The sequence below is a fragment of the Gopherus evgoodei genome, chromosome 16 (assembly GCF_007399415.2).
Source record: "Gopherus evgoodei ecotype Sinaloan lineage chromosome 16, rGopEvg1_v1.p, whole genome shotgun sequence".
NCBI classification, from domain to species: domain Eukaryota; kingdom Metazoa; phylum Chordata; order Testudines; family Testudinidae; genus Gopherus; species Gopherus evgoodei.
Genome location: NC_044337.1, coordinates 23,810,163 through 23,823,211, shown reverse-complemented (window position 1 = coordinate 23,823,211; position 13,049 = coordinate 23,810,163). Strand labels below are relative to the sequence as shown.

At 39.3% G+C, this 13,049-nt stretch overlaps 1 protein-coding gene across 2 annotated transcripts in view; it reads right to left on the bottom strand.

Annotated features, from left to right (window-relative positions):
- Window positions 1-13,049, bottom strand: part of NEK6 (NIMA related kinase 6) — a 116,390-nt gene that overhangs the window by 11,536 nt on the left and 91,805 nt on the right. For both annotated transcript variants that reach the window (XM_030535617.1, XM_030535618.1), the window contains exon 9: window positions 6,976-7,070. In XM_030535617.1, the coding sequence (XP_030391477.1) occupies window positions 6,976-7,070 (95 nt within the window). The remainder of the gene's footprint in view (window positions 1-6,975; window positions 7,071-13,049) is intronic.

Here is a 13,049-nt window from a genome sequence, read left to right as displayed (position 1 = left end):
CAAACCAGATCATTCTCGCAACAAAACTGGTGGAGTCACTCCATTTCCAGCAAAGTTTTTTTTGTTTTGTTTTTTTGTTTGGTTGGTTTATAAACAGCAGGATTCTGCAGTGCATTTTACTAAGAGTTCACTAATATATAAAATATATCCCATGTATTAGCAGAGCAGGACAAATAATTAAAATTAAAGTATACTTGGGAAAATAAAAAGACTAAGTACATTTTGTGGGACTGTAGCCACAATTTTTATTGGTACATCACTCACTAATTTGCCAGATATTAATGGAAAAGAGTTCCATTGTCAACTTAGAGAAACAGTGATACATTTTCAAGTTTAAATATATCTCAGGTAGTTCTTACACTGTCAGATGTCCAAACATGCTTACATATGGCAACTCAGGTGGGAGATTCAAGGTACCTAAAATTACTCTGAAATTCAATAGGTGTTAGGTGCCCAATTCCCTCAAGCTCCTTTGAAAATCCCAGCTTCACTTTTCTGTAGATTTCCAGCTGTAGCTACTTTGTGTAAGGTAGGTAGGAATGTTTGCAGAACTAGATTTCATTGGTACTGTGAAATTCAACATGATGTCCCTCTGTAGCAGCCAGCTAGATATGCCTAGTGAACAGACAGCAAGCGCAGGCTGGGAGAACATAAGAGGTGTACATGATGCACATAGATAAGAATCGTTAGTCAGTGTCTATTTTGTATGTTTTTGTGGTTCGGAGTTTCACAAATTATCAGTATACACTGTATAATCTAAAATGTCATCAGTGATAAACAGTATGTTCAAAGAGCAAACTGGCACTATTAATTTAAAATAAAAGAAGGGAGCATAGATTCCATGGTTCCTCTGAGTTACGGTGATGATCTGTGTGTTACAAACACAAAGCAGAGTCAGGAAAACGCTAGCCAAAAGCATACAAGATTGGTCTCCTAGAGTTCAATAGAGTGTCAATAATTCCTGGAAATCTGAAGATCTTTCAATTACAATTAAAATCCTTGTCTGTAGCTCCTTACATAGTCATATGCAAAGTAAAACAAAAAATGAGCACAACGCTCATGTTCTTTTCAAGACTGGCAAATAGAAAATTAAAACTGAAAAAGAAGGTGCCTTATAAATTCTGACTAAAACAGCCAAGAATGTGAGCTGGAGGACTCTGAGTGCAGGCATTCCAAATGTACTGCTAACAACAGTTTGTGATGCCACATTTGGGTTTGCTTTTGACATTTTGGTTAGAACAATTACAGCAGAATGGCCGGATCTCCATTTAAAATTGACCACCACACCGCATGACTGGTTTAAAAAATATGAAATCCTGTTAGTGTTTAAATTTATCATCTTGTTAAAAGTGCTAAAGCCATCGCTTGTGGCTACATTCTGGAAACTGAGAACTTATTTTTATCCCCCTGAAGTTATCTGGATGGCAGATTTCCAAGGGAAGTGGGGAATGAAGACACCTCCCACTAGTTTGATAAGATTTAATAAAAATCAATGTGCGATTTTAAATGTCACAGTCAGATGGTACTATATGACATAACAACACCCTCCCCCAGTATTACTCAAATGAATTCCAACTGACATGCACATCTCTGAAGGTAATTTGTACATTAAATCTCTCTTGAGTTTATCTCCAAAATAAAGTCTGAAAAGAGATATCAGAAGTGATTCATAACCAGCCAAACATCATTATTTTCCACTTTTTAGCCCAATGAGAAAAGAAAAGTTTTTTATTACAAGAAATTGGCATGACTAAAATAAAGATCCTTCAAAGAGATTATAGATTTGATTTTTCACATAATCTAAACAAAGTTTAAAATGTCTAAAAATAATAACTTTTTATTCACTGAAATCAAACGGTAACTGGCCAATATTTCTTGCAGTGTCAAAATATCAGACCTTGTCCACAACTTATGGGTTTCCTATGTAGACAGCAAATACAAAAATGCTTTTCAAGCCACATGTTGCACACACGATTATACTATTACCACCACAAAAGCATATTTATTTTACCAAGTAAGCTAGCATGCTAGGACTCTTAGACTCCTATGCCATGAGAGGACACTATTGTGCAGCAAAACTATATCTTAGCATAAGGCTAAATACATCACTCCAAACAAAATTCGAGATCTTCTCTACAGCAGAACTTGTACCTAGGAACAAACTTAAAGCAGTCTGATTGAGAACTCACTTTGAACACTGATCAGTGATGGGGTAACAGCATTTAACTTAGGTTACTGTCAATATTGTTCTTGTCACCAGTAGGGCTAATGGTAAAAATAAAAGTCAGCAAAGCTTCAACTGAGCAATGCCTTTACTGGAAATCTCAGTTTCACGTCAAATCTGTACAATTCCAGCTATATTTAATGTAAATAAATAATTAAATTCTTAAAACCCCAAGTTTCCTTCACAATAAACCTATAAAGAGTAGTCTCTGGGATGCATTTCAGGTGATGGAAACACCATACACACCTTTTAGATACCGCTACACTTGATAGTTCCATTGTGTATATTACTAAAATCTTTAGATACTAAGGTTCTATGCATGTAAAGCAGTAGGCTTTTTTAATTGGTTTGTAGATTCATTGGCTATAAGTCCAGAAGGGACCAATGTGTTCATCTGGTGTGATCTCCTGCACAACACGGCCATAGGATGTCCCTGAATTAATTTCTCTTTGAGCTAAAGCTCATCTTGTAGAAAAACATCTAAATCTTGATTTCAAAATTTCCAGTGAAATCCACCACAACTTCTGATAAGTTGTTCCTATAAAAGCAGCAAAGAATCCTGTGGCACCTTATAGACTAACAGACGTTTTGGAGCATGAGCTATCGTGGGTGAATACCCACTTCCTCAGATGCATGTAATGGAAATATCCAGGGGCAGGTATATATATGTGTGCTAGCAAGCAAGCTAGAGATAACGAAGTCAGTTCAATCAGGGAGGATGAGGCCCTGTTCTAGCAGTTGAGGTGTGAAAACCAAGAGAGGAGAAACTGGTTCTGTAATTGGCAAGCCATTCACAGTCTTTGTTCAATCCTGAGCTGATGGTGTCAAATTTGCAGATGAACTGAAGCTCAGCAGTTTCTCTTTGAAGTCTGGTCCTGAAGTTTTTTTGCTGCAGGATGGCCACCTTAAGGTCTGCTATAGTGTGGCCAGGGAGGTTGAAGTGCTCTCCTACAGGTTTTTGTATATTGCCATTCCTAATGTCTGATTTGTGTCCATTTATCCTTTTCCGTAGAGACTGTCCAGTTTGGCCGATGTACATAGCAGAGGGGCATTGCTGGCATATGATGGCGTATATTACATTGGTGGATGTGCAGGTGAATGAACCAGTGATGGTGTGGCTGATCTGGTTAGGTCCTGTGATGGTGTCGCTGGTGTAGATATGTGGGCAGAGTTGGCATCGAGGTTTGTTGCATGGATTGGTTCCTGAGCTAGAGTTATTATGGTGTGGTGTGCAGTTACTGGTGAACGTCTGTTAGTCTATAAGGTGCCACAGGATTCTTTGCTGCTTTTACAGATCCAGACTAACACGGCTACCCTCTGATAGTTGTTCCTATAGTTAATTACCCTCTGTTAAAATATGTTGCTGCTGTTGCTTTAAGACTCTGAATAAATTCCAAGTCATTTGTATTCCTTTCCTAGAGGTCACATGAATTTTAAGCATGGACCCAGGAACTTTTCACTCAGCTGGAGTACATTTCCACAATTGTTTATGATAATGAGAGCCTTGAATCGAGTTGCTGCTTTCCTCCTTTTCCAGTACGAGGCTATCACACACTGATGTTAGCACCTAAGTTCCCTCTAAGCTGTGCAGCCATGTAGCAATCTATTAAGTGCCGCACAGGCACTCAGGGCTGAGGCGAGGAAAGGCGCCTCTCCCTGCCAGCCCCAGCCCCAGCCCCAGCCCTGGGGAAGAGGTGCCCCTGCCCCGGCCCCAACTTAGCCCCAGTCCTGCTGCAGCCAGGGGAGAGGTGCCTATCCCATGGCCCCAGCCCTGGAGCTGCCGCAGCAGGGATAGACACCTCTCCGCTGCAGCCCAGATGCTGCTGTGGGGAGTCCTCTCTCCTTGCTGTAGCCCCAGGGAAGTCTGCACCCCAAGCCCTTCATCCCCAGCCCCATCCCAGAGCCCACTCCCCCCAGCCGGAGACCTAACTCCCCGCCAACCCTCAGCCCCACCCCACAGTCTGCACTCCCAGCCGAAGCCCTCTCCCCTACATCCCAACCCTCAGCCCACCCCTGCCACATGAATTTTCTTATGTGCACCAATATAAAGATGATGTGTCACACACGACGTCCATATTGGCGCACATAAGAAAATTCATTCTGCACATGCATGGGAAACATTAGAGGGAACACTGGTTAGCACAGCTTTTTTAAAAGCCCTTTCCCATGTGGCCACATTGCCAAGTAGGCAGCATGCTCAGGTCAGCTTTTGACACATCTTAAACAAATGCTAACATGCACCTATTTTCTCATTGCTAAATAGATATTGAAATGGTGCGACTAGCCAAGCTGCAGGATTTTCCAGCTCTGAAAAGAAATGGTTTCTTATAGTGAGCTTATGCTGTTTTAAAGCTCCATTTTATTGATTGACTGAAGAACACTTTCTCCCTCTACATAAATATTAGTTTCCCAACTGCTTTTCTTGTATGGCTATCGCACAGATTCCAAGGTAATATCTCCTTTAGGACCTCTGGTCTGCACTGTACAAACCCCAGTTGAAAGGCACTATTCACAATGATTTTAGAGGCAAAATGGCTCGGCCAGATTTGCTTCCACCTTTCTGGCAGCCGTTTCTAACTTTTTAATCAACTTCCCTCAGCCTCACATGCTATCTTACAAGGTCCTGCTTCACCATACTGTGGACGAGAAGACACAGAGAGGGACCAAAAATTGACAGGACAATTTGTGAGAGAGGAGCAGCCAAGGAAATTATCTTCTACATTATCTGCTTCCTGGATCTAAGTCGTCAACAACAGATCAGCAAGAATGTTTGTGTCTGTGGCTAGCATTATTATTGGCAAAGGTCTGGCAATTCCTCATTGACTGTGGTGTACAGCATCAGACCCGTGTGTCCCCTTAGCCCACCCCTCTAATCCCCAATGGAATTTCACACACAAGTCACTGTTATGATACATTATCATCATCTCTGTCCAAGCAAATCTACTTTCAGCAGGTCCAGCAGCTCATTGCTTAGAGACCACCAAGACCAGTCCTTGGCCTTTACATTAATTGCAGCCATTCACTGCATTTGTACTAAATCCAGCCTTCCTGTTTTTCCATTAACTAAACTCTGTGGCATATCTCCTGACAAGGGCAGCAGGTAAACATGCATTAGCTGCTGTCTAAGGAGCATCTGCGTTTTCTTTACCGTGGAAAGAACCACTTCAGGTGGGTATGGGTCAGTGTTTAGATACCCATATGACAGGCATCTAAAAACCAATATGCAGATAAATTTGGCCCAGAATGTTTTTAGGAACAAACACCAAAGCCATAATTGCATCTAAGCAGATGACGTTGGAGTTCTCACATGTAAGACACACAGAGCTGTTAAGACTCAAGCAGTGCTATGCTACTCCCAATGGATGCTTAATCCCTCTAGCAGGATTTTATTGATTTACTTCATTGGCTTCCCAGCACCGATATTTCTCTCTCTAGATGCACACCACACAGCACTTTCACATTCTGCAAACAAATAAATCAGCACCTATTGAACTGTATGACTCAGGCTTGGTAATATACTAATGACAGGACATTACCTTGTTAAACAAGCATTTAGCAACTAGATGAGTATATTCTTCTCAGCAGTAAACGAACAGTAACAAACACTTAACTCTTGTGGGGAAGAGTGCTGCCTAGTTTGCTTTTAAGATAAAATTATCTTTAAGAAAAAGTAGCTGTAAAGAGTTTGCCTAGTTTATGCAGAAACCTAGCTAAAGTTATTGTAGTGTCTGATCAGTTTATGCCAGGTACTTGTATTTTGATTTTTTTCATGATTGTGAAAAGTTGCAATGACAAACATTATTTCATTTTGACAATCCTTTAATTAACTAGGAAAATATAACCAAAATACTTAAGCATCCAAAGCTTTGAAGTGGCCCTGGGTTATGCTCAATTAAAGTTTAACATTATAGTGGGCTCTTAACTGAAATTTTTTTTGGGAAAAAGTTGTACCACACACTTTCTAAATTTTGTCTACCCTCACTTGAGCCCCAAGCTGTTTCATACATTTATAATGTAACCTTGCTATTTGTTAAAAATTATGAATCTCAAATACCATCAATTGAGCATTTTTCTGAACACCTGAAAAATCTAAAGGCATAGTGTTCTTACAAAATCATAGTATCAAGAGTAACTTTCTTCTCACACTTAATATAGCTAGTATGTAGTACACACTAAGTATGTAAAACTGCAGGTAGTTCACACTAAAGATCTCTGCTTTGAAAAACTATATTCTTACATGGTTTTGCATGGCTTTAAACACTTAAAAAAAATCTAACTAAATCCTTTCAGTGGGAACAGTAAATTCATTCAAAAAAAATCATAGTAGTTTTCTTCATCAAGAGCTCTGGAAAGTCAAAGTATTTCAGCTCTTCAGAACTCATGGCTCTTTACACTAAATAACATTAAAATGACAAGTTCTGTCTTTAAAACAAACCTAGTATTTAGGAAAGAGTTCTAAATACGCTCTTCCAATAATTGCCCATCTTACAAGAGTAAAGAATAAGACAAATTGGCTTGCTGCTATCTGTATCTCCAACATTTACTGTGATTCACTAAACCAGCTTTGAATAAAATCTGTTTAATATCTTATTTTTTTTTAAATACTCAAAAAGAACTTAAGATAACTAAGATTTTATAGGGTTTCACAGGAACTGGATGTAAACAGGATTGAGTTAAACTGTTTACTTCAGTTCATTCCTGTTTTATTATGTGCTTGTTTATGCAAAGATGAAAAAGTTAGAGATGCTTACCTCATACAATAAACAGCCCAAAGACCAGATATCAGATTTAAAGTTATAGCCATTTTCATGTATTCTTTCTGGGGACATATAGTATGGAGTTCCCACTGTAACAAAGCAAGCAAAAAAAACAAACAAACAAACAAAAACAGGAATTATCTTTCTAAAGAGCAACAGAGTTTGATCTATATGAAATACAGATGTTTATCTTCGTGAAGAGCAATGGCTCTAGCAAAGTTGGCAAACCACACATTGGAGATAGTTTGTACAATTATGAAATAAGCAATGGTTTCAAAAGACTATGGAAGAAATATTCTTTTTCAGAACCATAATAAGGTCAAAAAAATCAGATAAAGAACAGACAGGCATTACTGTGATCATTTTATGTATTTTGAACTTTGAGGAAAACAATCTTCTTTTCTACCCTTCTGGGCACTTTTGGAATATGTTGCTTATACAGAACAATGGTAAATGATCGCTCTCCACTTGGTTCATTCAATGGCACATGAAGCCGCAAGTTCGATGTCACGAACATTCACTACTAAAACAGGAATCCTGTGACAGGATATCAATTGAATATGTTCACTTGACACACACTGAACCACTGCCTGACAGACCAACTCCAAATATGATAAGATACCTTTCCTCTAACAAGCTCTTTGAGATCTCAAGAGACCCATTTGCTGCACTGGAGAAACAGTAGTAATAAAGTAGGCATTCAAAAACTTTTTTGGAAGAGCCAGGATGATCTATGAAATTCCAGAATTAAAAACTCTTTTGCAGTTCTCCATCATATTAGGAGCTATGAGCTTTCAACTCTGTTTCCAACGTTTGTATTTTTTTAAAGATAAATTTGCCAGGGCATCTTTGGACAGGAATTTGAAATAATTACTAATAAAACCCTTGTACCAGTGAAACTAATTTTTATCCCAAATCAACTTAGTGGGACTGAAAATACAAGATACTCTGGTATCCTCAGTTACATCCAATAATCCTCGGACACTCTATTTAAAAAAACATCCAGGGCTCAGTTACTATCTTTTTTATTTTCTCTGCTTGTCAAACCCTCTTTTACTTGTTCTTTTTCTGATCTTAAGTATCAGAGGGGTAGCCGTGTTAGTCTGGATCTGTACAAGCAGCAAAGAATCCTGTGGCACCTTATAGACTAACAGACGTTTTGGAGCATGAGCTTTCGTTGGTGAATACCCACTTCGTATTCACCCACAAAAGCTCATGCTCCAAAACGTTTGTTAGTCTATAAGGTGCCACAGGATTCTTTGCTGCTTTTCTGATCTTGGCATTCCTATCTAACCTTCTACTAATGACCTTAAAGTGACAAATGTTAAATTGCCTCATGTTAAATCTACAATTTTTTTATTCAAAACTCTGGCTGCAAATAAATTGTAGGCTTTTGAGCAGGTGTAAGTCAATGGGCCTTTCAGGTGCTAGGCCATGCAAAATTAAACAGAAACAAGGTCTACAAGTGAGTGTGAACGTTGGAAATGAAAGGAGTGGAAATGAATTATAACAAGTACTAGTAGCTCAAAGCCCATGCTATCACACACACGGGCTATATCATCTCAGCATTCTCCCTCATACAACCAATGGAACTGTTGCATTCAAAATAGCTGTAGTGGGTGATGGCTGATTGAGTTACCTCTGATATCACAATAGTCTGGACTCTTGACATAGATATGTCACTATAACTGAAGGCCTTGCTGTCCCACGGGTGTACTATAATTCATAAAATCAAAATGACTGAGAACTTTAAAAACTGGATGGTAACACGCTGCAAATCTCCGTGAGGACTGAACCTGGTAACATTCTAAACAAAACGAGTTCTCAGCCATGCTTGTAGCTTACTTCATCAGTTCACACTGACTCAGACATTCTAGGCTGCAGAGTGACAATCCTGGGTTCCTATTGCACAGATTTTAGTGTGAAGTGCCTTCCTCCTCAACCTTGAAGCATTAATGAAACAAGCTGGGACACAGGGTAACTAGTTATTCAAACTACGGACCAATTACAATCTCTCACATATTTTCAGTTATTGAAATAGCCAATGCATTTCACAAGCCCATAACCTCTAGCTCACATCTTCTATTACTTTCATAACTCACCTGGTTCCCAGGAAGTAACATCTTCCTAATTAGGTGATCATATCTACTTATATTTTGAGTTTGTAAAAACCTTCCTTTGGGCAATTTAGGCCAAATTCATACCTGATTAATTTCACTGCCTTCAATTTGGCCCTGTAAATACAGACTCGCTCCATCAGCCAAGTAATCAGTTTCCAAATAATCTGATTTTGTAAAACCTGAACGTCGTCCAACATGAATGGGCGATTTCCTATCATGGGCAAAAGGGGTTCTCATTCACCCCTCGTCCTATGTGAAGGAACATGGGGCAATCCAAATGTGTGTCTTTCACTAACCCTTCTCTAGCAGAAGCATGGCTACATAGGCATACAGATGCCATGGTCATCCATGGTGAACTTCTAAGGGCACAAATGAGAGAGGTCTGAGTCTTTGGTGCTGAAGGCTCCAGGGTGGATCTCTGCTCATAACAGAGATATCTGTATGTGTACATAGCTACGGTCATTACATTTCCACCCCAGACCTCCATTTTACCTTCCTATCTCTCATAAATATTGATTCCCACCCTCCTCTGGGAGCTATGGCTGCAGCATGGACCCCTGCAACCCCAAGGTTTTGATCATCCTTGAGATGTTCATCCATTAGAAAAGTGTTTGTGAATGATGCAATATGTACCTAACTCCAAACTGCACTCCCAGCTGCTTTCAAGATTCACATGGGTAGCCTCAAACCCAATTCTTCCCCATAATGCGTGGTGAGTCTCGAAATCTACCAGTGCCAAACCCTAGCCATTTTAATACTGGGCTATTCACAAGGAGTACTTTAATATACTAAACATATCTTCAAAACAGGAGCTGTCAGATCTGTGTGATTCACATAAAAATAGTAAAATGAAATAAAACCTACTGCATGAATGTGAAATGTATGAGATTACTGGATTAATTCATTACAGTTCTGATAGTCAGAAAATATACTGAGTAACATAGGAAGAAGGATTGCTGTATCTGACTGGATCACTCATTTGGTCCTCCACTCTAGTATTCTGCCTCTGGCAGTGGCCAGTAAACAGTTACCCATATCTCATAATCTTAGCTTGCATTTATAGTTCACTCAAATAAGAAATTACATGAATCTGAGTGAGGTAGGCACCTCTGGTTGGAAACTTAATTTGCACAAATTTAACATAGGTACATATTGTGGGAGAGGGAATGTGACTTTCAGAAATTATTACATCTCCATGCCTGTCTGCAAATCTCTCCCTATTTCAGCATCACATATTAGTCCAGTACTAATATCCAGTCCAGGAATATTCCAACATAGACCTTGACCCAGTTTGGGCCCAATTTAGCTTCCTGTAAAAGGCTGCTGCACATGGGATAGACTGGAGTCCTCTCATTCGTTACTAAACCTTTTAATGAATTGCATGGAGTGACATAACGGGAAACAACAGAATACTGTGAAAGCCGACAGAGCTCCAACCTCCTATGGATCTCCTTCTATTTGCACGTGAAATGAATACAGTGGGCCAGCTGAGCACTTTACATAATTCCTGTACACTTTGCTGTTTTCTGTAAAAAAAAAAAAAAATTGCATTGGGTGCACATCATTTACACATTTTTTCTGTTTAAAAACATGCAACTGCAGCAGAAGCTCAAAGTTATTCACTCTCTGAAGATCACTGAGAGTTTTCATAATTCTCCACTGAACACTGATGTATAAGCCATTTCCCCACCTCTGCCTTCTCTATGCTTCTCCTCTTCTCAGTTCTGCCAAGAAAATTACAATACTGGAAGGAGCCAGAGAGACTGCTACCCCGTTCCTGTCTGTAATTAACTGAGTAAATTCCAGAACATGCAATGGTAGAAATAAACATGGAGAACATTTATACTCTTATTCCCATAAGTCTCAGTGTGTCAGAATGCTTTGGTGCCACTGGTGGCCTCCAGCCTTAACTGTTCTTGAAATCGGTTGTTCTGGGTCACTGCATAACAAGCTCATAGTAAATAACAGTGTGTGGGCTTGAAAGTTATGGCCTTGCCTTCCATGTTAGCATGGGTCTGTTTGAAAGGCTTTGTTCAATTTAAAATTGTCGTTTTGAATAATGCCTGAAAGCGACCTTCGATCAAGGCAGAATGACAGTGTTTATAATACGGATGAATGCGTCATATTCCTTATTTGATTTTTGTGCATTAGGCTGTTCCATTATATTAAATAGGTTTGTGGGGCAGCCCATGCCTGAGCTGATTCTATAAACTCTACCTTGCACATTTACCTACCATTGCTGTAGTGTTGTCAGCAAATATACGAACAAGCAGGTCTCTGCATTTCAAAAATGATACATTAATTTTTAAATAAGTGTCATGATAAAGGACTGACAAGCCCAATTCTCTTTATGGCCTGTCCAACATTATGTGGGAATCTCCTGTAATGAGCATCTTCTAGAAAACTGCACAAGACGTCCAGTTTAATCAGCCAGGCCTCACCAATGCATTACATTAGTCAATTTGACAAGAACAGTCTAATCGGAGACTATTAATCAGAAACTTTCTTTGGCATTTGCCCTGCTGAAAATACCAAATATTGTTCAGATTCAATATTAATCACCAGCTGGTAGAGTAATGCCTCTTAAGTTATAAAGGTCACAGAACAGTAGAGAGGTTTATGACTAAAGTCGGCATCTTCCCATTTCACCTCTGAAAGTCTCCTGAACACTGCCATACTTGAGTGATCTCAAACCAATGCTTTTTCCTCTATCATAGGTACTGTATTTGCTACAGTTAAACCATCCCACAACACCAGAACACCTCTGGATCATTTGTAACATCCAAGTGAAGGAGAGGCTGATTCTTCAGCAGGTAGATTATGGGCAGCTAGCCCATTTGTCTCCCACATCTCAAAAATATATGCGAAGGCAGCACTGTAAATGTAAGATTCATATTCCCTCCCTCTCAAATATTCTTTGAGTCAAACAGGGAGTGTGAGATTATGGAAGCCAACTGTGAATAGAAAGATTTAGGTTCTTTTCCCAACTCTGCCACTGAATCGCTTTGGGACAAAAGGTATGTCACTTCTATGCCCTGGATTCCCCTTCTGTAACACGGGAGTGACAATGCTCACCCATCATTGTAAAGATGGCATGAGGGGTGTTTTTTGTCATTATTAAAATCATCACTGCTGGCTTCTTGGTTTTAACGTGAGGTTGTCTGTTTGTTTTAACTTTTTGTATGCTGAGTTATATCAAAGTTCTTTCCTGTGCAAATACGATGTATTCAGGGATCAGAGTTCCCTGTGAAACTGTTTCCTGATTCTTCACAAACTGAAACAAGGACAAAATCTAATTTATATTGTTAAGGTTCTCCCTCTATTCTTCTCTTGTTCAAAACTGGCTTAAAACTAAGGTATTCAACACTCTCCCTGTGGCAATGTTCTCTCACGCAGCCCTCCCATTGCCTTCAGGCAGATTGTCAGACTGAAAAGGGTGTGGAGGGTTCCAAAATATTTTAGAGGTTTATGTGGTTTTGAAAAATATGGGAAATTACAGTATCTACTTGAAACTGGTCAATCAAACTGGCTGTGATATAAACTAAAGGCAATTTGACAAGGAAATACTGAACTGAACTGTGTTTCTGTATCTATCGTTTTGCTTTCTCTCAGCAGGGAACAGAGTTCTGAATATGAAAGAAGAACCTAACAAATTCTGACCTTTATTGTGTCTTTACAGAGTATTCCCAGTTTCAAACCAAGAAATATCAGAGCCCAACATGGGCCTCCAAGGGGTAAAACTGATTAAAGCATTCCTTCATTCCAGAGATGTTCCCACTTCTCTCCAAACAAACTTTGCAATGTTTTGAAATACTTGTGGTTTCTGAAACATGCTCATTACATTTGAAAAGGCGAAGACCAGGCCTCAGAAAACTCAGCTGCCACACCGGTCTAACTTAGTTTAAGAAATGTTTCAAATAAATAATTTAGAATGTTGAGGATTGTTGC